The sequence below is a fragment of the Vitis vinifera genome, chromosome 14, assembly GCF_030704535.1.
Source record: "Vitis vinifera cultivar Pinot Noir 40024 chromosome 14, ASM3070453v1".
Lineage (NCBI taxonomy): Eukaryota > Viridiplantae > Streptophyta > Magnoliopsida > Vitales > Vitaceae > Vitis > Vitis vinifera.
This window is the reverse complement of record NC_081818.1, coordinates 20,115,704-20,143,537: the sequence shown is the minus strand read 5'-3', so window position 1 is coordinate 20,143,537 and position 27,834 is coordinate 20,115,704. Positions and strand designations below refer to the sequence as shown.

General features: G+C 36.2%; 1 protein-coding gene across 1 annotated transcript; it reads right to left on the bottom strand.

Annotated features, from left to right (window-relative positions):
• Positions 1–717: 717 nt before the first annotated feature.
• LOC100249784 (uncharacterized) lies at positions 718–27,523 on the bottom strand. Its single transcript, XM_002280969.4, has 20 exons — positions 27,079–27,523; positions 22,880–23,029; positions 22,206–22,384; positions 17,915–18,022; positions 10,559–10,729; positions 9,914–10,477; positions 9,748–9,822; positions 9,527–9,655; positions 9,367–9,441; positions 9,073–9,282; positions 8,701–8,853; positions 8,384–8,598; positions 8,125–8,242; positions 7,877–8,009; positions 7,605–7,806; positions 7,420–7,525; positions 7,192–7,332; positions 6,984–7,107; positions 6,728–6,844; positions 718–1,281 (listed from the first exon to the last, which is right to left on the bottom strand). Exons 1-20 carry the CDS (start codon positions 27,278–27,280, stop codon positions 899–901), a joined length of 3,555 nt encoding a protein of 1,184 aa, XP_002281005.1. The 5' UTR covers positions 27,281–27,523; the 3' UTR covers positions 718–898.
• Between the last annotated feature and the right edge of the window lie 311 nt (positions 27,524–27,834).

Below are 27,834 nucleotides of genomic sequence, written 5' to 3'. Positions count from 1 at the left end.
ATAAAGAATAAGGCAAAAATTTTAATTTATTTGCACAAATGTCATATTTTTTATTAGATGATCACTGATGTGAGGGATTAGGTGGTGCACAAATGAATAATTCAATAACCAATCTGATTGTGCAAACATTTTTTATTGCAAGTCAGTCTCGGATGCACCTTATGGGAGTGGGAAATTCACGACATAAATAATAAATAAGGGAATGAACAGTACATTGTCCAACTCACTGATTAATCACCTTTATATGTCGAATCGTTAGCTGGTTCGAATGACAAAGTCAAATATGCGTCAATCAGAGAAGAAAAAATATTAGGTGGGCATTGTGGCAAATCATTTCATTAAATAATTGTTCATTCCTACTTCCTAGCAGCACCACCGGGAGGATCCGTCAACCACAAGGTTGAGACACACTCAACAGAATGTCGCCCAGACACTGCAGTTCAATGTAATCAAAGCTTGTTTGATTCCACATCAATTTCCAACCATGATTTGACTCCCTTATAACTCAAAAAAACCTGTGAGTTTTCATGCTTAGTGGCCACAAAAAAATGAATGTTGGTTATGGATTATTAATGACTTGAAAAATCATACCATACTTCAAGAAGAGAGAATTAACGATTCAGTATTGTCAGAGACATACAACCAAGGCCATTTAGCTCGATGGGCTTGGTGAAGAAAATTGCAAATTTTCACTTGACTACGTGCCGTAACAATCAATTAACATTAAAAATGGGTAAGTCTATATTTTTTTCCTTTTTATCTTTCTCACTAAAAAGAATTTCTTTTTGTGCATCAATACATCCAACTTCATACATGGAGAACAAAAAAAAGGGGGAAAATCTGACATTGTCAGAGATCAAAGACATACAAGCTTTCACTGTATAAGTAGGGGAAGCTTTCATTGACCTGTAGAAGTGTCCTCTTGGTTCTTTGCTTTGCTCCTTAACATATCTGTGAAATTTCCCCTCATAATTCTCATGAATCTTGTGTCCTCTGCAGGAGGTGGTGGCACGGCCCTTGGAGACTCAACAGGCTCTGGTGGAGGGTCTCCACTATCTTTTTTGCCCAGCAGCCCGCCTTCACCAAACAAACTGGTTACTGATGATGCGATCCCAAGATGAGCACCCATCACCTTACTGATTGCCTCCAAAGTTCCGCCTGATCTTTCCTTCAATATAATTTCTAGGGCTTCTTTATGTGCTGGATCAAGAGCGTCCAAGTCTTTCAACAGGTTTTGTATGGCAGGTAAGAGGAGCTCCCGAACACTAGTTGCAGGAAGATCTGAACAAACAAAGAAGATGCTGAACATCAAATAACACACCAAACAATAGTACATATGGAAGGGACAAGAACAGTTAATTATCTGCAACACAAGGAATGCAACCCATAATGTACAGTTCCAGTCATAGGAAACAAATCTAGGCACATTAATTGACTGGAAGTTGTTATTACTACATTTGTTTCTACGGTCATTTCTCTGTCCTTTTACCAACAAGAAAACAATAGCACTAACAAACTATGATACCTATTTCCTCCAATTTCACCCAACATATGACATGAGTCTGGGTATGGGATTCTTGACGGACACTCCTATAATCCTTCAGGTGTGGCTGCTTGATTTTTTCATTGATATCCTTTTATTCTTTCAACTTTCATAGTAATAATTATAGAGAAAAAGATGAGTTAGCTGATATTTTAGAGATAAGAGGAAAAAATAAAATTAGAGGGAAAAGATAAGAGCTTTTAAAGAAGACATTTTCAATTCCAATTTATTTTTAATTGATTTTTCTTCAATTATGTCATAGCCCAGCACCTGCGCCCAGTCTTCATATCCTAAAATTTGAATTGTCAAGGATCAAAAGCCTAGATACATATCCACATCCAACACTCATAAGTCATACCCAAACCCATGCAACATAGAAAACAATAACAACTACTTCTATTATAATAATTCATCCAAAATTTATTTATTTTTATTAGAAACAAACATGTTCATTTCCATTGAATGGCAAATACAAAGAATGACAAGCAATACTTCCAACATGTGTAATTCCTGATCAAACAGTAGCAAAGTCACTGCTCCACAAAAAATATCTGGACAAACTATAAGCAGTAAATGCAATGGGCATACAGTACAAATCGCTTGAAGGAAAAAAGTTTGGAACAAAAGAAACTAAATACTTTGCTCCTTGCAGCTTGATTAGCTTAGTAAGGATTCCCAGAGGAGCCAAATGCCAAACTTCCACGACCCTCTCTCTATTATACACCTAATGAATAATAATAGAACTCCCCTCTACATATAGGTAGGATAGTCACAAAGCTTTAGCCTGCAATAAGCCTTCTAGCAATGCTAATACTCTACATCCGTAGTTGAACCCACCTCAGTAGGTTTGAAGCCCTCAGTACTGACCCAAATGATCTTTGATCAAGCCTCATATATCTAATGATTAAGATTATCAAAAGAATATCCATCAAAATTTAACTTTACCAGACCTATTGGAGGAGATAACCAATCAAACATAGCCTTCCCATGTGATCCCTTAGAATACCAAACATTTTTCCAATATAACAATAAAAGATTCAAAGGAGTACCACAAAAGGATCAGAGATATGGATATAAAGGAAGAAGAATAAGTCAACCAAATCTCAAATAGCCTCCATGGATCTTCATCTACCTTCATAGATCCTAGCATTTTTCTCTCATCATAAAAACTGTATCAAGGATAAAATAGAGATCAACCAAACCCATGAAAGAGATGAACAACCCATCTGCTACGCTACCCAATCGATCTTTGCATGATCAAGCAATCTATGCCAAAGTCCTAGTGCTATGGGGTAATGAAGAAAGAGATGATCAATTAATTCACAACTCTCTAAGCAAACAATACACCGGTCTCGGATGACAGCTTTGTAAAGCCTTCTCACCTATAAATTAATACCTTTATATTAGCCACAAGGCATGCAAAAAGTCTTAATTTTAGGTGGAGCTTTTACATTTCAAATAGATTTTGTAGGAATAAAGGAGTAAAGATAGGAAGAAGGAACTATTGAAAAGAATCTTGAAGGTGCCAGTTAAAAAATTCTCACATTTGGGAAAGTAGGTAAAAAGTGCACATAGAATAAGAGGAACAAAAGAAAAGGGAAAGCCTCTAATCTTGATTTGGAAACTACAACTTGAGAGGTCCATCACCCCCACCATGCCGCTACAATGTTGGCATCCCAACCATTGGACTATTAACCCATAAATGCTTAAGATGAGTGCCATAGAGCATTGCTTCCCCTAGGAAACCTTCACAACCACTTCCATACAAGGGTTATATTCCTCAAGAAGATCCTACCAAACCTTCATCACTTTTGGATTTGCAATGCTCCCATCCAATGTCGTAGTCTTTCTCCCCTTAAATACTAAGCACAGAAGATTCTTCTATAATTTCTCAATCCCAATGTCTGTTCATGTTGGGGTGTTAAAAACAGATCGGAAATAAATGAGAATACGAAATAAACAACACTGCACAAGGGCAATCAAAGACAAAAAGGCTTTTTTGCAACCATCCAAACAAGAGGAATTTTTATGTACCACTGGGTCCTAAAGCGAACATCTCTATGGTTCCCTCTCAAAGAGAGACACAAATAAGTTAGCAGCCAAAACAGAGACTCCATACTCTTAAAGGAAAGCCAGACTAAGAACAAGGTCCTCTCTAACATTAATAATCGACAATATGTGTTTCACTAAATTAATCTTGAGACTTAATACCATGGTTCACAGTTAAGGTATAGATCATTGATTCGGAAGGTCCCAAGACACATTAGTCTTGGTATCTCAGGTCGGTATCAAAGGATACACAAAATATGTTAATTTAAGAATTCCAAAATTTTTAAGAGAATTGTTAAAATTATCACAAAAATAAATACAATCACATAGACTAAAAAAAGTAATAAATATTTAAGGAGAGAAAATTATTCATATAGTGATAGAAGCATGTTGGAATAGATTTAAAACTTTTTTATTTATCACCTCATTCTAAATATTAGATAAAACTAGTAAAAAAAGAATTCATTCTTATAATAATTTGCTTAAATTAAATATTTTGAAAATTTAAAAAATATTTTAAACCATTGAAAATAACCATGAATCACCTTTAAAAATGTAAATATCTTTTTTCCTATCAAATATATTCTAAATAAAACCATTATAAAAAAACAACAAAATTTTTTATTAATCTTATTTTCATTGGAATAAATAAAATTTTAAACATAAATATATTTTATAGTACTTCTATCCATTAATTTTAAATTTTTATATTAATATTTATATCTTATTTATTTTATATAAACCTAAATATTTATAATCATTTCATTAATCCCAAATACCCAATCAAAAACCTCTCTCCCATTTCAGCCAAAAACCTCTATCCCGTTTCTTCGCAACACACCCATTTCTCTGTAAAATACCCCTTTCATATTTTCTGCACAATACCTATTTCACCTCTCAATCAACTACTTCTCATGTCATCTCTCCATGACACTCATTTCTCCAGACAATATCCATTTCACCTCTCAAAGACAACTTCTCACATCAATTCAAAGATTTGAAGGCATTAAATTGGAGATAAATCAGCCACACCAAGATGCAAAAGCTTAGGTCTGAAGGATGAAGACGCAAACCAAGACCAAGGCTCCAAACTGTCCTTCCAAAGTTCTTTATTTTTGCGGTTTTCTATTTTCTCCACTGTTTTTTACTCAATTATCGGTCCAGTACAGGGCATGACCAAGGCAGATATGACTCAGTTAAGTCATACCAATCTCGACTGACATTTGAATCCTATTTTATATGCATTCAAAATCTTCCTTCCATTTTCCACCCTATGCAAATATTTGGAATTTTGAAATCCCCTTCCTTAGCCCATTTTACCATAGGTCTCCATCTACGATGCATCTCTTCCCTTGATAAGAGGTCTTTCAGTTTGATCTTTTTTCTATCCCTCAATGTTGCTAATTCAACTATCAAAGCACTCTCCCCCTCACAAGAACCTCCATGGCAATGTCTCTAAAGATTTTCATCTTTCTTCCCTTTAATTTCCTCAAGTTGGCCTTGTTCCAAATTTTTAGTTTAGCTTGACTCGCAACTTTTGCTTGAACTTATGAGCCTCCTATCCTTTGACTAGCACCTCTATCCACTATGAGTTAACATTATCCTTAAAATTAGCATGGAACAAGCACATATTCTAAAATCTAAAAGGAACCAAACCCCACCTAAAACAATTGGTGTCTAAAATAATTAGACAATGAAGAGAAATAGTTCAAGATAAGGTCTTTAGATGGTTGGGAGGAAAAAATGACTTCCCAATCCTTTAAAAATATAAATCAATCTAACCTATTGCAAGTTTGAAAAAGTGAAAGAGGAATTTCTTAGAAAGGGATATATTAATTTGCACTCCCAAAGAAAACCATCAAAAAATCCCTAATAACAAAGGTGAGCCCAAACCCCCTTAACTTTTATGAAACACTTTTGTTGATATCGAAATCTCCCCAGCACACCACCTTGGATAAGATAATTCAAAAGATATGATAATTCTACTCAAAATTCCTTTCTAAGAGTAGAACCAATTGGGCCATAGACCACAAAAGGATAAAATCTCTTACAATGTTAGAAAAAAGCTTGACTACAACAAAGCTTCTATCATCACCTTAAAACAATTGAGGAGCTAAAATCCCATATCATACAATATCTCTAAAGGTTCACAACTGATGAGCTTCAACCATTCTTGTAGCCATCCATAGGCCACTCATTGAAAGCCTATCAAACTACTTCTTTGTCTCTTGAAGCATTTACCACATCCAAAGCTTCCTTAAAAAGGAAATATTAGGTAACCAGCCTTTTCTTCCTAGATCCCAATCTACAAACATTCCAACTAATCACCTTCATAAAAATTTGAACAAATAAAGAAGACTACTTAAATCTCAATCTTCCTAGAGTAGTACTTAACTTCGGGCTTAGACCAATTGTTAAAAATTTTAATGACATAAAATTGTTAAGAGTGGAGAAATCATTGAGAATAATGTTTGTCAATTCTTTTTTTTTTCTGGTACATTTCAATTCATTGTAAGTTCTAGTATTTGAGGAATTAAAGTTCTAATGGAGTTATACACTTGTACTGTATATAGATGCAACTATATTTCCTTTTTGAGATGATGAAATAACAACCAAATAGATTTTCATTGGTTTGTTCACAACAAATATAAAGTTGGAATTGGTTTACCTTCTAAAGAGATGAAGTCGTGATCAATTTATCTTCTAAAGCAATGACGATAAATCAATGACTAAATGGCATTTTGAAATTTGACATAAATGCAATGATAAATTTGTAATTTTAAAATATTGTGAAATGATACCTAAAAATGATTTTAGCAAAGTCATATCACCAGATATGTTTACCCACGTTTGTTATGGGCCTCACAAACCCTCTAGAATTCCAAAAAAGAGTCTTTGTGCAAGACCCAAACATCAAAACAGGCAGAAGAGATCAAGCACTCATTCCCAACACCCCATTGAGCCAAATGTAGCCCAAGGACTTAGAAGAACTTCAAGAAAGCAATCAATAGACACAGAAAAGCATATGATCCTATACTAAATTGGAACAACCTTACAGTTGAGCTGCAATAGTAGGCTCAAAGATGGGAACAGGGAAAAGAAATAGAAATTTTCCAGTCCTAAAGAAAAGCAAACCTGTAGCATCCAAAGCACGGATTGATTCACAAAATGCATTAGCTCTCTCACGGCGACGCATCACATCACTTGTAGGACTAGGCATGGTTGTGAATTGGAAAATCTTGGACAAAAGATGTATACCATGTTAAAGAAACATTATAACCCACCACCTTGACACAGAATCCAAGAGAATATTCCTATAGTGGATAAATGATTATACACACACATGCACACACAGTAACATAGAGCACTCAAGAAGAAGCATAAAGGATATAATCTCTAAGTTTATCTGTTGTATGTGGTATAGCAACCACCAATGCGCGGACCACAGCAATAGTAGCTTCATGTGATCCATCTTCAAGAAAAGCATCCATCTGAACACGTATCTTGTCAACAATCTGAAATGCCCAAAATTTGGTCAGCCAACTGTACAGAAGTTGCTCCACTATGATAGTCAGTATCAAGAAGTAAAAAAGTAATACCATATCATTTTTAAAATGTTGTGCCACAGCTCCAAATGCATCTATGCTGGCATACTTTACATTTAGGTTTTGGTCAGAGCCAAGAGTTACTAGGGCAGGCAAAACATGTGTTGAAGCAACTTTTGCATCAATATATGGCACCTGATAAGAAAAAGAAGTTAAAAGAGTTACAAATGCTCCATTAGATGTAACTGGAAATGACAATTACAGAAGAATGGATAAACTTACAATGACTTTCAATAGATTAGCAGCGCTAATTTTCATCTCTATGTTTGAGCTAACAACCATTTCCCATAAAATATTAAAAATCATGCCATGATGCTCTTCAAATGTACTGCATTATGTAAAGGCCTATTAGTCAAAACAATGAATTTCTAAATATTATAATTGAAAGATTTTCATGAAATACCAACCAAAGAAAGCGAACAGCATCTACAATCTCAGCATTGCGCTTTGTTGGTTGACTCTCCTTTACTGTGCCTTGAACTAAAAGGTTTCTCAAGTACTCCACCAATTGTTCATGCTTGCAAGGCGCACCTAAAACACCCGCCAAGAGAAGTGGCAGGACACACATAGTAGCAAGTCTCTCAGCAATAGCAGTTTTCGGTCTCAGACCTGTAATCAAGCAACAATTAGAGATCATAAAATTTAAATAAAAGGTTAAAATAAACAAAGAGTTTATTACCTTTTATTACTGAATGGATGGTAGAAGGGAAAAATGTCAAATCAGCATTATCCCCAATTGCTACCAAGAATACAGGTAGCATTATGTGTGTCAAATAAGAATCCCCAAAACGTTCAGATACAGCCAACAAAAACTGCATCATGAATATCTAGATTAGCAAGAACTAGAAGGGCAATAAACTCATGCATATGAAACATAAAATGAACCCAAAAGCATTCCTTAGAATAAATTCAAGTACAAGATAATACCTTAGTGATTCTGTTTCTCAAATTATCCTCCTTCTGAGGTAACAAGCAGGCTAGCTGAATCAAACTAGGAAAGCAGTCAATGTGCATCCATTCAAACGCAGGCCATTCAATATGTCCACTGTCAATATATTTAAATCTCTCAGAAGCAAATATTGCAGCAACCACACTTTCAAATATTGTAATAATATTTTCACAACATAAAATGTTATGTCCCATTTGGGAATGAAAAAGGTATAGAAAAGGGGAAATCAGAGACTACCCTGCATATAGTTCAAGCAAGGAGGTAGAAAATAATGTTCCCATTGATTCTGAAACTGTAGGAAATGGGCATGTCTCAATTGCTTTCTGGTGCACAAATGGAAGCAATTCTGTCAGCATTCTCAATAAGACATCAACATTCCAGCGCTCTCGTTCACCTAAAACATGTAGATGTGACTCAACTGAACCTTCAACCCCCGAAAGAGGAGGACAACGCTGAAAAGTTGGAAAGAAAAGTTACAAAAGAGAAATACAAGAAATGAGGTAGAGAAAAATTTGAGTAACAAGTAAAGGATTATCAGTTAGAAACTAGCATACCTGAGAAGAGCCCAAGATATGAGACAGTAAAATTCGTAAAATATGGTCCAATTTGTTTCCCCAATTGATTACTGCAGGAACTAATTCTTTAAGTGTAGTCTCTACAACCACTCCAGACGGATCACAGACCAGTTGAAACATCAACTCCTCAACCTATCAACCAAAAAAAGAAGACAAAAAAGATATATTGGAGAAATTTCTTATTATTATCTTTTTTCCTTCCTTGTAAGTTATCATATTATGATCAGGGGAAAAGGCTCCATTCCCTAGACCATGTGTCATCAACCTGTTCTAGAGCTTACATTGTAGCCAATTCTGTCAAGTCAGATTTCTTCTCCCTGATTGCCCCGAAGCATATTTAGTGAGGCTGACCTTGAAATATTTATCCATATTTGGAAAGAGTGGTAGCAGCAAAGCCAGATTATGAGCAGCAGCATCCCGAACAACAGTTCCAGAATCTTCAATCAGTTGTTGAACAATGGACAAAATAAGAGAATCACGAATCTCAGGCCGAACAAATTCTGCAAGCTCCCCGCATGATTGAGCAACAAGCAGTCTGCGCTCTTCATAGATGTGATTTATCTGCAATTGGTGAAACCCATTAGAAAGAAAGCAATAGAATAGGAAAATTGAGAGGCTCCTAAGAAAATCCAGACTGAAGCTCACTTGTTCCCAACACTGGGGAAGCAATTCTGTTTCTGTTCTCATCTCTCCTACATTCTTAGCAAGGTTAACACATGCCTGAAACGAAGTTGAAAAGATTTAGTGTCATATTCAAATCATAGATACTTTACAATATAATTGCAGTACTTCAACAGTAACCTACATCCATTATAATTCGTCTCTGTTGCTCATCCGGACGTTTAATTAAATTGAACAATGTGTGGGTTAAGGAATCACGAGTGCTGCTATCTGGGTGACGCTCGATAGCACACATTATCAGGGGAAGAAGCTCCTATGTGCAGGTAAGACCAATAGAATAAATGACTCTTCCACTGTAAAACCAGAAACAAATTTAGAAATAGGAATAAAATAGTAAAAACAAACCTCCCGGTGGTTGATCAAAACATAAGGAACAATCTTGGGCAAGGCATCTGAAAGGATCTGGATAGTTCCCAACCCCTGTCAAAAATTAAATTCCAGACAGTGAGGGGTGCTGAATATTTCACAACAATAAAGGCCATAATAGTAAAAAAGAGCTCTATGAACTTGCCGTCTTTTCAGAAACAATTTTGCCACCTATATTATCTGATTTAAGTACTTCACTTTCTTCAGGTGGTGGTTCACCATTTTGTTTAGGGGCATTCACAACATTTCCTGCAGTACCATTCTCACTTGAAGAACTAATTAACAACTCTTGTGCAACTTCCTCAGGTTTTTTCATGTTGTCATCAGAAGTTTGACATGCCAGCAATGGAGCATCTTGATTCTCTAAAACACCAGATGTCGTGTCCACTTGATGAGATATTACAGTTTTATCTTCATGTATCTCAACAACATTTTCTTCTCCCTGAATTGACTCTTTCCCACAATTGCTGGAATCTAAAGCATCAGTAGCAATGGAGTTTTTTGCTTTTAAACTTTCCATCTCCATCTGTAATGACTTTATTTCCTCCTTGTATCTTTCTAAGGAGGACTGTACATCATCAACATCACTAGTTGCCCAACTCCGTCCAGAACGATATCCTTCAATGTGCATTTTCAGTGAAGTGATTTCTGCTCTACAGTCATTAAGGTCCTTTCTTTGGTGCTCCAAGGACTGCTTCAAAACTTGCACCTGAGGTTTACGATATCAATGTATATATTCTTACATACAAGTCTATGATGGCTACATAATACATTGTAATGAGAGATTTACCAGGTTCTCCCTGTCCTTAAGATCCTTCTGAAGAGCTTCTGATGATTTTGTTAAAGCCTTTATTTGACCATCAGCCAAATCTTTGTTTTTCAGCAAGCACTCCTTTTCATGATTTAGGTTCTCGTTCGCTTTTAGCAATGACTCATTTTCTCGAAGCATGGCAATTTTCTCCTGCAGCATAGAAAGCTTAATCAGAATATGCAGCAACACCCAAATCAAACACGAATGTTCCAAGTCCTCGCAATGTTACCAAGAAACATCAAGCCAAACAATCTATCATTTTTAAAAAATTTAGATTTAAGTACTTATCAAATAAAATTTGAGGCAAAAACCTCCATTCACTCCATTAGAGTTTGACAACTAAGCCCATTGTACATGAAACATTAGCGAATACTAAAGTTCCTATTTGTTTCATGATGCATAAAAAATTGTTAGATTATGATTGTGTAGTGAGAAGAATAACAAAGAAAAAGATTAACAATTGTAGGGAAAAGAATAGAAAATTGACTTAGTGAAAGATTTGGAAAGAACAATTATGAGAAGAGAGGGGTGATAACCACACAATGGAAAGAACAATTTTGGGAAGATCTTTGGTGGGGTAACCAAACTTTGTACTCTCAATTTGCTGATCTTTATAGAGTTATTTCTATGAAAAACCTCACTGTCTCAAATGTCCTTGGCAATTCCTTTCCACTATCTTGGAATTTTAATTTTTGCCGCAATATTACTGATTCAGAAATTGATCTCCTTCAGAGATTAATGTCCTCCCTTAGTTCAGTGCTTTTCTCTCCTTCTTTGGCAGATTCAAGAGTGTGGTCTTTGTCATCGTCAGACTTGTTTTCAGTGAAATATTTTTTCTTGGCCTTGTCAAAAGTCTCAAATCCTATCTTGTTCCTTCCGGCCAAGTTTTTGTGGAGTTCAAAAGCTCCTTCAAAAGTTAAGACCCTCGCTTGGTTAGTAGCACATGGGAAGGTAAACACCAATGATAAGTTGCAATTGAGAAGACCCTACAAATCCCTCTGTCCTCAATGGTGCATTCTTTGCAAAGGAAATGGAGAGTCGATCGACCACCTTTTTCTTCATTGTCCTGTTACCATTAGACTCTGGCACAAGTTGTTCAATCTAGCAAGGTTGGTTTGGGTCCCTCCAAGGAGTTTTGAGGACATGTTGGTTATTGCTTTTAAAGGCTTGGGGAACTCATTAAGAGGCAAGACACTTTGGCAAATCGCTTGCCTTACTTTGGTATGGATGGTGTGGCAAGAGAGAAACAATAAGATCTTTGAGGATAAGGGGAGAACGGAAGAGATGTTATGGGATTTGATTTTGTTCTATTCCTCTCTATGGGCTTCTTGTTTTGCAGCTTTTAGAGGAGTTCCTCTAAGTGTTTTACAACTCAACTGGATTGCAATTTGCACTTCAAAAGTTTGAGAATGTTGGGGTTTCTCTTTGTTTTTAGATTTCCATTGTTGGGAGTTTTCTCTTTTGTTCAGTTTGTGTAGGAAGGACCTCTCATCCTTCGCTTAGTTTCTTCTCTTTCTTTTGTATCTTTTCTTTCTCCTGTATCTTTTCTTCTATTAATATATTTTTCTTCGTTTCTGATCAAAAAAATAATAATAATAACTACACAATGGAAGAACTGAAAAGTTACTCCAAAACATGTGATCAAGGTTCATTTTGACTTGTATATTACTATATTAAGAGAACTAGGCTCTTACCATTTTGGCCCCACTTGGTTCATGGAATGCAATGAACAGTAATGGGGCACCTTGAGGTATACATTCCTAGCATCAATATCTTAAGAATCAACTATTCCCATTTTAGTGTTTAGATCCTGAACAATTCTACAAGTAGAGTGTTTCTATTGCCACTCAATTTAATTTGTACAAAAACTAAAATTTGGTCACTTTCTTAATACCTTCGTTTATAAGTAAGTGTATAACTATGATACCTGGATCCTCCAACTTCACCTAGCTTGGCCATGTTGACACGACAGAGTACAGGTATGTCATCCTATGAGAGACTCTGCCTTGGATCTGAACATTTGATTTTAAATGATTTATTTTTTAAAATTAACTTCCTCAAAGGATAGCTATATTGGGAAAAGAGAGTTTGTTTGAGGTGAAATTTTATAAAAATGTTTAGAGGCGAGAAAGAAAAAATAAGGATAAAATAGAAAAGAAGATGAGCATAAGGATAAAATAGAAAAGAAGATGATTTCTTATCAAAGATATCTTTTTTCTTCTATTGATATTTACTTGATATTTTTTTATTTTATCCTTGTATCATGTCATACCCAAGTGTCTATCTCTGTTATTGAGACCTCTTTTTGGTCGAATCCTCAAATCCTAAAATTTGTAGGTGTAAAGGATCAAACAACTAGACACATATCCATACCCAACACCTGCACCGGAAAACCATACAACATAGGTCTATAAGACTGAAAATTAGAAAGTTAGTGATGGATCTAAAACAATGCAAAGTTCTGCACAAAGAGATTTTCATTAAATTACATAATTAAATTTTGTAATATACACCTTATAAGATTTTCAAAATAAATAATGGTTTGATGTGACAGGATATGACATATAAGCATGATTTTAATTATATTGCATAATCACTTTTCCTAATTTTTTTTTTTATCTCTTTCATTCCCTTCATCTTCAACTATATCTTTTTAGGGAAGTCAGAATGTTAGATGAGGAGTTATATATCCCTTTTTTGGGGTCAAATTTTGAAAATTTGGCCTAATTCTGCAGAGTGAATAAAAAATTTGACTAACTTTTATTTGAGTAGAAAAAATAAAAGAGAAAAATTGTTCAAAAGTATTAAATTTGAGTATAGTCCTTTGACAAAAGGAAAAAAAAAAGTTTCAATTCTTATTTAATATAAAACAATATTTTCAAATGATTCTTCAATTATAAAGGACAAAAATAGGATTAAAAAATTAAGGCATAAAAAAGCATCTTCAAAATATGGAAATTATTATGATTTTGTATTTTTGAGATTGGATATTTAAGGGTATGTTATAATTGTAAATTATAATAACTATGATTGCACTTTAAGGGTATACAAATATTACCTCCTTATATAGAGTTTCATTACCCACTTTTTTTTTTTTTTTCTGATAGGTAGTTTCATTACCCACATTTAGGGGTTATGGAATGAAATGGGAAATCTACCATATATTGGTTTGCATGAATCACAAGAATTTGTAAATGAAGATTGCTTTCTCATTCCTATTCCTTCATTCCTCAAACCAAATGCAAACTTAAGGTGTTGCCAAAAAATTTCATCTTTATTCCCTAAAAAAAATGCTTGGTAGAAAAATTACCAGAAGCCACAAATTAGGTATAGAAACCTTTAAACACTTGCTAGTACTGCACATAAAAATTTTAGAAAGGGAAATGAATCATTTTAAAAGACAGGTATAAGAACTGGCTCACTAGATGAGTAAGAATGATGGGCTGCAGGAAACAAAATATTCAAAAATGAGTCTTACAGAATTAGGATGCTAAGATGGACGAGTCCTGAACAGCCAAATGAGAGAATATCAGACACAAAACTAAAAGTAGCACCTGATAAATACAAGATGAGGGAATAACGCTTATGATGGTTCAACTTAGACCAAGAAATGCACCAATAATAATGATTCAATGTTTAAGGGGTTCAAATAGGAAGCAGCAGACAAAATTGAACTTGAACTGAGGTAGTCAGAAAAGATGTGATCATTTTCAATTTAAAATAATACAGTCAGGTGGTAACAAATAGCCATATCTTTGCTTCCAAATAAGGTTCTTTTTTACATATTCATTCATTTACATGAATTAGAAGCTTCTTATAAAATTTATGCCTTCTCTGTGACCTGTCAGACCCTTTTAGTTGCTTGCACCTACTAAAACCCATACTCATAAGAAAGCTTTTTTCCATGGTTGTGACAACTTCCTTCATCCAAGTGCATGAACGCTAATTCTTACCAAACTTGGAAAGCAAAGATGACTCCACATAAATCCAATTCCACAAGGCCAAGGCATTCAAGAGTATTCTACATGGACTTGAGTACTGAATGTTGAATGTTAGAATGTACCAAGGTCCCAACTTCATCAACCCCTAATGTTAGGACAGTGAGACAAACCATATACAGGAATTTTCCTCAGAAACTTATACTTAATAAGAAATGTGTACCCCACTCTAAAATCTTCCCAAGTCATTCTGCATTTGCTACCAGGTGTGTTGGATGTATAACCCAATATATATTCAAGTTCTTTTGTATCAGGCTATTAAACCATTCTGAAGATTTTCTATGAAACCACCAAAAGGAAGTGTTTATTCTTCCCTTCTTTTTGTTTCCCCAAATTTCTCAAGATGACTTCTTGTGCTGTATAAAAAGTAGCCTCCAAAATACTAAAACCCTTCCTGATTCTTTCTGCAGTCACTTTGGAATTCCTCTGAATCATTACTGTTCTTCCATTAGATTTGTTGATATTTAATTTTGCTCCTACGTATGAACCTATAGATAGGTATCATGAATGCATTTTGATATGACGAGTGATACATGTAGACAGTCATGAGGCCATGCCAAAGATGGTCCCAAGCTATGCAGAATTTTTGGGATAAAGCCACATGCCACTACATCTCCAATTGGCTCCATGGTCATCTTTCCCAAATCTCTTCCCATTCTAAGACATGGTATGTAGATGGCTCTTTCTTAGGTGAATGCTCAAACTCCTAGGAAGCCCTCAATTTGTGGATGTTTTCCTTGTATTCTTATCCATCTCAAAATGGAAAAGTCATTTTATAAGGCGACTGAAGAGAACCCCCACCATGATAAGGTGGGAGGTTGTTTCCACATCCACGCCTCCTACACCTCCCTTGAAAATCCTTATGAACATAGAACCAAAAAGGCTACACTATTTCCCAAGTCGGGACCTGGGATGGTTTGAAAAGCCCAAAACAGATTTGCTACACCTTAGTGGTGGCCTCAACCAGCTCCACTATCAAGTACACAGAATGGTTGAAGATTCTTGATTTGGCATCAGAGTTGGAGGTTCATTGAAACAAGAATAGCCTGAGCAATGACAGAACTCTTTCAACCGGAACAGGAGGGAAGAGGACTACCACTGTCCATGGGATAGATGTAACTATCACCACATTCCTCTCCAATAACTGGTGGTCCACATGGTACCATTTCACTGGCCATGGGTTTGTAGACAAACTGGTAATCATTCTAAACCCCCTATAACTGGGTCTAAGAGCTTATTACAAAAAGAAATTCAATTTTGCAGATTTGAAATTTCTAGTTCAAAAGCCCACTGTTTGAATTCTCCACGATTCTACACTCACCCTCATGAGGCTATTACCAATTTTTCCAATCCCCTCTCACTTCCCACTCTGCTTCACTTTTCTCTAGGATTCAGACACCTCAACACCTATAATGGATGGCCTCCTCTAGAAAGGACCTTATGCAAATATATTCATAATCAGAGCAGAAGAATGGGATGTCTAAAGAATTTTGACAACTGATATGATATATCATATATCATCTAATAACATTCTAGCGGTCAATCAACATTTGGTGAATTTAGAGAAAAAATTGTCTAAATCCTCTAATAAGAAATGAATATGCAACAAAACTATATTAGCTCAAGCAACTAGATGCACCAGAAGGAAAGAATTGTGAAAATAGAGGTCAAAACTTGTGATCCAATTTCTATAATCTATATTAATGAAAAATGCAGGGATTGTATGTGAATCTTTAAGCTTCAGCAAGATACTGATGTAGATATCATTACCATTAATGAAAATCACGAACATCTAAAATCTCCAATGGTTAAACCTATTTGCACCCCACTAGTCAGTAACAGGTTTTTAGGTTAAGTGCAAGAAGCAAAGAGTATTAAGTGCAAAAATCAAAAAGTGACCTGCAAACAGTAATGCCCTATGTAAAAAACCAACATTTTTTTTTTTTTTTCAATAAGTAAACACATATATTTGCAAAAGGCAAAGCGCCGCATAGCATACAGGAAGTATACGAGGCAACGAAGACCTCACAACGACAACCAAAAGAAACAAAAAGACCCACCAACCCTTAACTGGAGGTTATCCACTCCAGGAAACCTATAAGGGAACGAGGCTATCCCCCCCCCCCCCCTGAATGCTAATTTATTCCTCTCCTTCCAAACCGTCCAAAAAATAAATAACGATATGGATCTCCAAATTTTCTCCCTCTTTTTACCCACAAAAGAACCCTTTCAGCTGATAACCGCCTCCTTTACAGTTTCTGGAAAGACTCACTGGGCTCCAAACAAACTAAGAACAATCCCCCACAACACACTAGCCACTGTACAATGAATAAGGAGGTGATTAACGTTTTCCTCATCATTACCGCATAAGTAGCAACGATTAGGAAACTGCCAACCTCTCTTTTGGAGCCTATCAAGGGTAAGAACCCTCCCCCAAGTAGCTTCCCACGCAAAAAATGCTAGCTTGGAAGGGACGTTCTCCACCCAAATGCCCTTTTTGGGAAACAAAGGGGTACTATGACTGATCAGCAGCCCATACGCTTCCTTAACGTCAAACTTCCCATTTTTTCCACCTTTCCATAATGCTAAGTCCTCCTCCAAAGTAATTCTTTGACTCCTTAGGATTTGAAGCAATTCATCTACCATATTCAGCTCCCAATCATTGAATCCTCTAATAAACCTTAGGTTCCAACTTCCTTGGCCAGAATTCTGGTCCCATATATCCCCCACAGTGGCACTCCTTTGGGCAGCGACATTGAAGAGTTGAGGGAACCTCCGGGCCAACTCCACATCCCCACACCAAGGGTCCTTCCAAAACCTGATTTTGGTGCCTTTTCCTACCTTAAAATTCATATTGTCCCAACACCAATCAGCTTCTTTCATAATCTCCTTCCAAACCCCAACACCAAACGCCCCATTTACCTTTTTAGTCCTCCACCCAAATTCCTCTTGCCCATATTTTGCCACAAGGACGCGTTTCCACATCTCCTCCTTGGCACGGGCAAATCTCCACACCCATTTTCCAAGTAGGGCTTTGTTCAAAGGGACTAACTTCCTCAACCCCAGTCCCCCCTTCTCCTTACCCACGCACACCCTCTCCCAATTGACTAGGTGAGCTTTTCTTTCCGTACTTCCCCCTCCCCACAAAAAGTCTCTTTGCAACTTTTCTAGTCTTCTTGCCACAACCCTAGGCATACGGAAGAGGGACAGCTAAAAAACCAACATGATACATCAGTGAAGAACATTAATTTCAAACAACACATAACAGTAGCATGCATCAGCAATCTTATTAAAAATATGGAGCAAATCATCTATCCACTTGTGTTTCAGAAAGTACCTCAGCAGCTTCTGCGGTAGATGAAAGATATTGATAATAATAATGGCGTAAGGCATCCGGTACACATGCAGGTGTATTCTGCCAAACATCTAGGTTTTGGTCGATAACCTGGGATAGAAGTATTGAAAAGTTAATATTGCGTCTAAATCTTGTCTATATAAAAGTACATGTGTACATGCATCCAGACATGTTATGTACAACTAAAATTCATGTTGCTAATTATGACTTCTTAGAACAGTGAGCCAATGAAAAGTACATGCAAAATCCAAAATTTTCTATGATTTCTTTTACTTGATTTTATTTAATATACCAGGAATTATCTGGATTGGTGTTGGGAAGACCTAATTGAATGAAAAATAAATTAAATTAAATTAAAATAAATCAAGCTAATGGATTACTAATTGGATTGGCCCAGCAGGACAACCCTGAAAACCATTAGTTTACCAGGTTTTGGGTTTTTTGACCACCTCTGATAGACAAAGTAGTTTCAAATAAAGACTACGAATTAATTATTTCATGTCATAATATACTTTACTCAAAGCAGTAAAGTGCTTATTACAATAGAATAATATTCACAATTCTCTTGTGTTTATATAAATTTATTTTATATCTTTGAATCATACTCTGTCTGGGTTTGAGTTAGTGGAATGACGCATAAACAGTGGCATGACCTTTTACAGTCAACAGTTGCAAATGCTTTTAACACTCATTTAAACAGGTGAGACAAGGAAAAGAAATTACAAAAAATGCAAGGGGCTTAATAAGAAAGAAGTTATCTCCTCTCCATGTGCACAGAAACATTAAATGAGAGCACTGTTCTTAAACTGGACATGACACTTGATGGTTAACTGGTCAGCTTTTCTGATCCAAGCTAACCCCTATAATGGTTCTTCTAGGAAAACTGACCATTTCATCATAACTCATTCAACCCAAGCAGTTGACAGAAGTCACAGAACCAGTCAATCAGAATGGGTGAGGGCTTACATAATCGCCCCATTTCATGTGAAGCCCATAGAAAAGCAGTCTTATTAGAAGTCTTATCTTTCAAAAGATCACAACTTTCTCCAACCCATCAAGTATCAGAAGGTTTTAAAATTACTTTTTCGAAAAGACAAGTCAAGACTGGAAATTTAATTGCTTTAACAGTCTAAAATTGTCAATGAAACTGCATTCTTTTAATTAAGAACTTAGTAAAAGAAGTGCCAATAAGGGAGCAAACACTAATACACAGGGGTAATACAATAAGACACCAAAAAATGAAAGAAAATCATGCCAGCACTAGGATTTCTAAAGAAAGAAAGAAGGATAAACCTCCCCCCTTAACCCAAGAAAAGAGGGACTTAAAAGTCTTTTACTCTTAACAACTAAAATCTCCTCCCCACCTCTCCCCAAAAAGCTTCCTATTATGTTTCTCCCACATGCACCAGGACTTGCTCAGCAGCACCAAATTCCAAACTTTCCTATACTTTTGCCTACAGAACTGCCACACTAGCAAACCAGAGCATCCCTCACACAGGAAAGCACTACTGATGTGATGCCAAAAAACAAGAAAGGCAGTCCACAGGAAACTAGCCACCTCACAATGTAGGAGGATATGGGAATTAACTGACAGATTGTCCTGTGTACAGACAACGATAAGTGGCCCTAGTCCTGCCACAAATTTGGCCCTCCACCCATTCCTCACTGAGATACAGGTGAAACCAAGGAAGATACCTCAAACTTTCCACATGGCATGCTAAGGCCCAGAAACCATCAAAACTAGCCACCCACAAACACCATCCCACTTCCAACTCCCCTAAATTTTTCACGATCACTTACAATCACAAACCTGCAGAGCCACCTGTCTAACATGGATTTATTAAAAATAAGAAAATATAAATACCTAGGCCCCAACCTTCACAGGAGTACAAAGCATACACCTTCTCCTTAGGGAATCTTGCTGAAACATTCCCAAATGGTTACGAGCTGAAATCAGAATAAAAGAAGCTGAAAATCTGAACAAGAAACTGCATTTTCCACAAGTGAAGCCTCACCTTGAAATACTCCACCATCAAATCATAAACCAGTATGGATTTGAAAGAAGCACCCAAAGGTAATCCTATATAGCTAGATAGAAGCTTCCCCACCTTATACCTAAGCATACCTCCAAAGGCTTTGCATTGACTACATAATCTACCAGAAAAGTTTTACTCTTGTCCAGGTTGAGCCACAACTTGACACGGGCTCAATGCACAAACAAAACACACCCAAGGCACAAAACTCATCTCCATCTGCATCATGGAACAAAAGTCTTATCTGCAAATAACAACTATGCACTTCAAACCCTGTCTCAACTCCATCCCCAACATGAAACCATGGAAAGACCAACTTCCACTACCTTGGGATTAAAGAAAAGCTTAGCTCCTCCAAAACCAAAACAACTAAGTAAGAAGAGAGTTGATCCCTTGTCTCAAGCTCCTAGAACTTTAAAAAGGAACCATAGATAAATACTATTTTGCAACATTGAAAATCTAAGAATGGATAAATAAAATTTGATCCAAGAAATCCCCTGGACAAAAAACAATCTTTGCCAACAAAGCAAGAAATCCAGAAGAAACATGGTCATAGGTCTTTCCAATATCCAATTTGTGAACCAGACCTGCCTTGGAGCTTTTAATTTGGAACCATAGCTTCATTTAGGATTAGGAAGATATCAAGAATTTGTCTATCCTTGAAAGTTGAAATATGTTATTTCAATACAAGGCTCACCACCACCTACTTCAAAGTCTTAGTCAGCAACACTAAGAAAGTCTTTAATGTCCTCCATCACACCTCCTTTGAAGATCAACACTAAAAAATTAGCATTCAATCTCTTCTCAAACAAGCCCAACTCTAGAAAATCTCTAAAGAACCCTATGACTTCCACTCTCACTGTCAAAAGCCCTCTTTAACCCCTCCCCATCCTCCTCATAGATGAATACAACGTTAACTGCTCAGTGCCAGGTCTTCTAACCCCCTTAGTTATTATACAAATATACAAAACAGGAAGCCACCGTTGACCTTGAGAACCAAATGCCATCAATCATGATCCTGCAAATATGATTAGACTTTTCGCAGGCATTGGTGGCTTTATGAAAAAGTTTGGCATTCCTATTCCCTTTCTTAAGATACAGAACACTAAATTTCTTTCTCTAACAAATTTTTAAAAATCTACTATCTCTTTGCACGCCACTCTCACCTCAGTCCTGAAATCCACCTTTTCCTCAAAAATCCCATCCTATTGCAAGTTAACATGCAAACAAAACCACCTCTCATAATGATACCTCACCACATTATGATCAACCTCTACCATGGATCCTTTCAAAAATGTGTATAGTCCCAAAATCCCCTCCAAATACCACTCTTTCATTCCCCTTCACAGGACTGTTAGAATGATGCTTCATGCTTCTTTATGTTGAATATTGAGAGTAGGTGAATCAGGAAAACAGAATCAACTCATCCTCCTTTTACAGAATCTGATTGCAGGATTTTTATTTTTATTTTTAATTGAAAAATGAAGGGGCATCTACTTTTCTTTCATTGACTTGCAATGGAATGTACATAGAAGGTCAGTTATATCTCAAAATGCATAATCTGACTAAAAAAAGAATAACTACTAAAGATGCCTCTTATTCCACTCTAGACCAGATTTCCTAAGAAGCAACCATTAATCTTCAGTTTAACCCAACCTTCTGACAAAGGATTCCACTCAGCAGTGGTGGAAAAGGACTGTTTTCCTTTCACACACACACCAGAAAGCCCTTTCCAACTCTAAAAAATGCATGTAAAGGGCAATCCTTTCTATGTAAAATGTCCATCTGGCCCCTTTCTTTTACAACCAGTACTTTAATAAATTTAATTTCAGATTTTTCCTCCTAAGAAAAGACCACTTTAAGGCTTTTTCTTTACCATATCCTTCTTTTTTTCAAGTGTCTTCTTCTTGCTTGATCCTAGAAATGACATTTATTCACATCTTCTGATTATGACGGAAATGCTCATTTGCTTTTAAAACAAATGACTGGATTTGGGTCTTTAAATATGGGCATGCCTTGATAAAAATCTAAAAACAAACTAATAATAGTGACAATAATAATAATAATATGAACACTGAACCAGCTTCATCTATGAGTTAGGAAGAAATTATAGTAAAACTTTTAGAGATAGTGAGAAGTTCTAGTAAAATTTTGTGTGTGTGTGTGTGTGTGTGAGAGAGAGAGAGAGAGAGAGAGAGAGAGAGAGAGAGAGAGAGAGAAAGAAAGAGAGAAGCATCCACCTCTTCATAAAATGTCATTGCAGTAAGCCGGTACCCTGCTAACAACAAGTATTCCTTTACAGCACAGTTAAGATCTCTACGTTCATTGTCCTTTAAAGGGCCCAAATCTGAGTAGGAAGCATCCCTCTTTTGCCGTTGAATATCTTGTCCATGATCTACAGAGACATCTGAATTTGACTCTGCAAAATACATCCAAATATAGTAGTTAATAAACGAGATGAAGCATCAATTTTATGTATGTGCAGTAAATCATTTTTTACAAAATTTTTCTTAGTAAATAAGATGTTAAAATGAGTTCCCAAAAGAAAGCACAACCCTTATTTACCAAATGGGTGTCCTTTGTTCAACATGGACACAAGTTGTCTAACATGGAAAAACAAATTCGAGTATGGCAATGGACACAAACATGGGCATTAGTTTCCAAGGCAGAAAAAAGGCAACACTAGGACCTTCCATTTTATTTTACCAAACAATTTAAATGCACATTCGTGTACTTTTTAACTACTTGGTGGTTCCATTAATTTGAAAACTAAAACCTGGACTAACGTGCTCACTCAAAAGGATGCAATAAACTAGTTAATATTGATCACCGAACACAAAAAACATGTAAAACAAGATCAAACAAACAAGAACACATAATTTCAGATGTTGAGAAAGAAAACTTGAAAGCTTACTACTCGAGTTAGGAAGAAAGTCAGCTTTCTTCTCCAATTCAGTCTTCAGTTTCAAAATATCCTCTTGGGCTAAACGAAGCTCATACCCACTGATCGCCAATTTTTCCTCCAATGCTTCTTTCTCTTCTAGCAAACTTTGAGGATCTGCAACTGGCTCCCAGAAAACAAAACACAGAAAAGATCATCATTTATGTTTTAAATTTAAGATGACATGGAGAAATTTATAATTTGCAATAATAATTCAAGCATCAACTAAAATTCAAGAATAAACAGTGAAGCAGACGTATGCAAACTATGGTGAATGATTAGAACTCACAGGGACACCACCAAAGACTGAGAAATCAACCATTTAAATTTAGAAGACACCTTATTGTATGCATGAATTCATTATAACACTAACTAGGATTGGCACAGCTTAGGCATTGGTAGGTGTTGGGCAAACACAACACCTATGTACAAAAATGATCGCCATGCTTTCAGGGTGTAGCACAAGAATACAAGTACTTTACTCATTGCAGTATATATTTCTTGAAAATGATATATAGTGACTTTCCTTTTTGGGGTGCCAGTCCTAGCAGAAGGCTGGGTAAATTTGACTTATCCATGTCATGTTATGTGATGCCTTTGGTTACATACTGGGAAATATGACAACTACAATGATATTTAGCCTCACCACCCATCCAGAGGCAATCTTTATCAAATTCTTTTTCCATTGAAGAGAAAGGAGTCTTGGTATTTATGAGGGCAGAATAAAACGATTCAGCGCATCAGTACTCATTTTCCAACCACCAAAACCTGCTTCTTTCAGAAAATGTTTCCTAATTTCTCATTTCCATTACTTTTCTGTTTTCTTCTTTCTCTTTATGTTTATACCCATCAATGGATTAAAAATTATATTTCTTTTTCATCACTGTGTGTCAAAACAATTTTGAAACAGTCCTACACTACAAAGTAGTGTAGGACCAGAAAAAGAAAACATGGACCAATCAGCCTACTAAGGCTCAAGGAAAAACAGCCCCATTCTTTGAACACAAGATTATGCTGCTATTTGTCATATGTTAGATCACCATCTTTCTATGCCAAAATAAAAATCAAGCAAGGAAAATAAAAAATAAAAAATAATGTGTTGCTGAATATACCAGGACATGAATGTTTCAGTCCAACATTATTATTAGGTCACTAGGGGTATTTAGTAACCAATACATGACCTCAAAGAACAGATGAGGCGTAACGTTGAAGCCATTAAAGTGATAGTAAATGAAAAAATGATTAGAAAACACTGCAAACCAGGGCATTGTATCACAATAGAACCTGAACAGAGCCAAGAAAAGAAAAAAAAACTGTCACTTTCATTTATATTAATTCCCATCAATTTAATAGCAATTTTCAAATATACTAGGATACTTCAACCACCTTTTAACAGAGAAGAGAAGTTATCCAAATTATAATTAAGTTACTTCGAGATGAGAAAAGTAATGCATAAATTGTGATACCCTAAATGGACATTTGAAGTGAAACCACAACCAAGTCCCATGACTTCAATAAGGAAATGCACTTTGGGGTGAAAATAGGGCTAGGGTGATGACAGTGCTGTGTTTTTTGTTTCCAGTTGTGGTTTGTTGTTTCTCTTTTCTTTTGCTTGCCTTTTGGCACTATTTGTATACTCTATGTGTACTTTTTGAGCCTTTGTAACACGCTTTTAATATATCTGCTTATTTTACCTATCAAAGAAAAAAAAAACAAAAAAACTGGGCTAGGGTGGTGATTTGGCATGAGAAATAGTGGGGATGGGGAGTGCTACTTTGTTTTCTCAAAATCTGGATCTATTCTCAGTTGCCTCAAAGACACCTTGTGAATAATCACAAGGTGTCTCTGAGGCATGCAGGGTTGTTATGGAAAGTTAAATTTGTAACTGCCCAAATGATCTCAAAGGGTCTCCTTTGAAGGAGCACCTTTTTATTATGGAGGAGGAATCAGAACAAAATGCTATCTGTTAAATCCTATTAAAAGCAGTTATGTGGTTGTTCAGATAATTTGTTCCCAGTTATCCAGATTTGAGTTCAGTATCTCCTTCTAAAGTGGCATTTTTAGCTTGTTCAAAGGAAAGCGATGGTATCTTAACAATAGATCATGTGACATATAGAAAGCAGATTATCACAAAAGATTGTTACAGTTGCAAAACAGATCCAAGAATTTTGCCCATCTTCTCATTAACAGTTCAATCACTTAGCACCAAGTCTTCTCGACTTCAAGTTGACATCTATATCACTAGGCTCTATGGTGGGCCATCTCAGGCATAAACAGTTCTCATGCAAAGAAGGCATGGATGGTGGTCCCTGTAAATCTCACTTAGTTCATTTGGAAAGAATCTGATCAGATGATTTTCAAGGGGCTGATTTTCCCAAAATTAGTGTTATTCTTAGGTTTCTCGCAAGGGAATGTGGAAATTAATTTCTTTATGAGTTCTAGGGTGGAATATTTGTAGAATGGTGCTTTTTTTTCCTTTTTTCTTTGTCTTCTTCTTCTTCTTCTTCTTCTTCTTCTTCTTCTTCTTCTTCTTCTTCTCTCTCTACTCATTTTGTTTATCCAAACTATTTAATAAAGACAAAAAAATAAAAAATAAAAAAGGATCAAGAAGAATAATCTCCAAGAGATAATAATGGGATTGCAATCTCCTGAGAACCAGTTATGAAACCTGACTGAAAATCAGTGTTAATCCTAAGATTCATTTTTTCCCACAAATGTGTACAAAAGTTTACGTATAACCACAAATGCCCTAATATTTTGCTAGGCTAATAAAAATATATTAAAAGCACCAATCAAAAGGGAGCATACCCCTAGCATAAATGAAGTATGCGAAGGAGGGAAACAGTGAAAAGACACGACAAAAATCCACACTGACATTTCCACTTCTTAGAGCACAACCACAAAATTAAGTCTAACAGCACGAAAAACCCACTTGAAAACCATTTTGATGATGCTAGAAAGACTGGTGCAAAGGTTAAAACTAAGGAAATCCTCAAGAGATACATCTAACCGTTGCAACATTTCAAAGGAGTTGTTCAAATTGGCACTCCTGCCAAATTGTCTCAAACTGGCATAGAGGAGTTGTTATTCAAGCCTTCCTTCTCTTCTTTCCACAAAACTCTCATACCAACTTGTTAGCAACTCTTTCACCAAAGAAGGAAGGGCCCGATAGATGTCAAAGAGAGATAACAAAAAGTGCGCCCTTAACTTTCCGACAATGAATGAGAAAGTGGTCAATTGATTCTTCTGCATTTTTACACATATAACAATAATTTCCCAAAAATTACCCTACTCTTTGTGTTGATCAAAGATTCCAACCCTTCCCAATGCAGCCTCCAAGTGAAGGATCCCACTATTCTTGGAGCTCAAAAGAACCACATTTCCTTTATAGGGAAAGACACTCCTCCATCCAACTCCAAAACAGAATAGAAAGATTTCACTGAGAATTTCCCACACCACAAAGCCATGATAAGCCAAGGGACATTTAGAAACACATAACCTCTATTTAGACTTACTTGATGTGCTGATGTGGAGTAGATTATAGACATAAATTTCATGGGCTTCCAAGTTAAATCAGTTCAAATGTTTCTAACATAAACCCAATTAACTTTCATCATCAATCAAGTATAGATAAAACCCTAGTCTAATCCAATATCCTACTTTTAATGATCTACAACACTGTCATCAGAATCATGAGACGCACCTGCAGCAGTTCTACATATCTCCCCCACATTATCAAAATACTAGCAGCCAATTCTCTAATAACGTAGATACCTAGAGCATAATATAGGCTTCATTGGGATCCCTTGAAGGACAAGATGAATGCTGATAATAGCACCATAAACGAATCTATTAAATAATCATCGCATTTTCCTCTTTTTTTGCGAGATCCGGACAGAACCGTACGATTTTGAATTCGACGATTTTCACAAATCACAAAATGATAAAAATTCACACCATAAGCCCTTAATTTGCCAGCTTTACAATTGCAACTGAAAACACGTTTCATTAATCAAATTCTTGCGTTATAAATGAGACAGAAAATGAAGCAGATACAGATTCACCAGAAACAGATCGTTCAATTAGAATCAAATTCCGTGCCGAAAGCAAGACGAGAAGTACCGTTTGGCAGCCGAGAAATGAAAGAAAAGAAAAACGAAAAGAGAACTAACCTCGGAGGGAGTTGAAGCGAGAGATCTGATCGGGAGGGAAGTGAGAGGGATCAGAGAAGAACTCCTTGAGGCGAATGGCCTGAGCTTCACGGCCATCCTCAAGAAGCTCGTGAAGCAGCTCGAACGCCGACAACAAGTATTTCTCCTCCAACAGAAAGTTCACCACGCAGTTGCACAATGACGCTCTCTCCACCACATCCATCGATCCCAATTCATTCCATTTCTCTCTCTATAAATCGTACACCAAGAAACTGGTTTTCTCAGAAAGCGAAGGCGATATTGGCCGTTGATATGGTGGACTTGCAGAAACGGATGCTTCGGATATTGAGATTATAATTGGGATGTGGATCTACCTTCTGAGCATAAAAGTTTGGGGCACCGTCACGGAGGTCAACCGTTTGACCGCTGCTTGGGCTTTACTCGTTCCACTAAATTATTATTTTCTCAGACAATGGGGACAAGATAAAAACCATCGTTAAGAGTCAGCCACGTGAGCAGTTTGTGCATGCGTGTCACTAAACCTGGACATGAGTGAGTGGGGATCAGCACTTGGCCTTCCGCATTTTGCCCTTCGGACATTAACGACATTGGCCACCAAAGGGAAAACCCATACATTTTCTTACTAATGAGAATCAATATTTTGATTTCATTGAAAGAGAATCAGCTTGGTGATATTAATAATTATTTGTTTTTATTTTAATGTTCCGTGACAAAACAAAAGAAAATAAAAATTAAATAAATTGATAATAATATTTT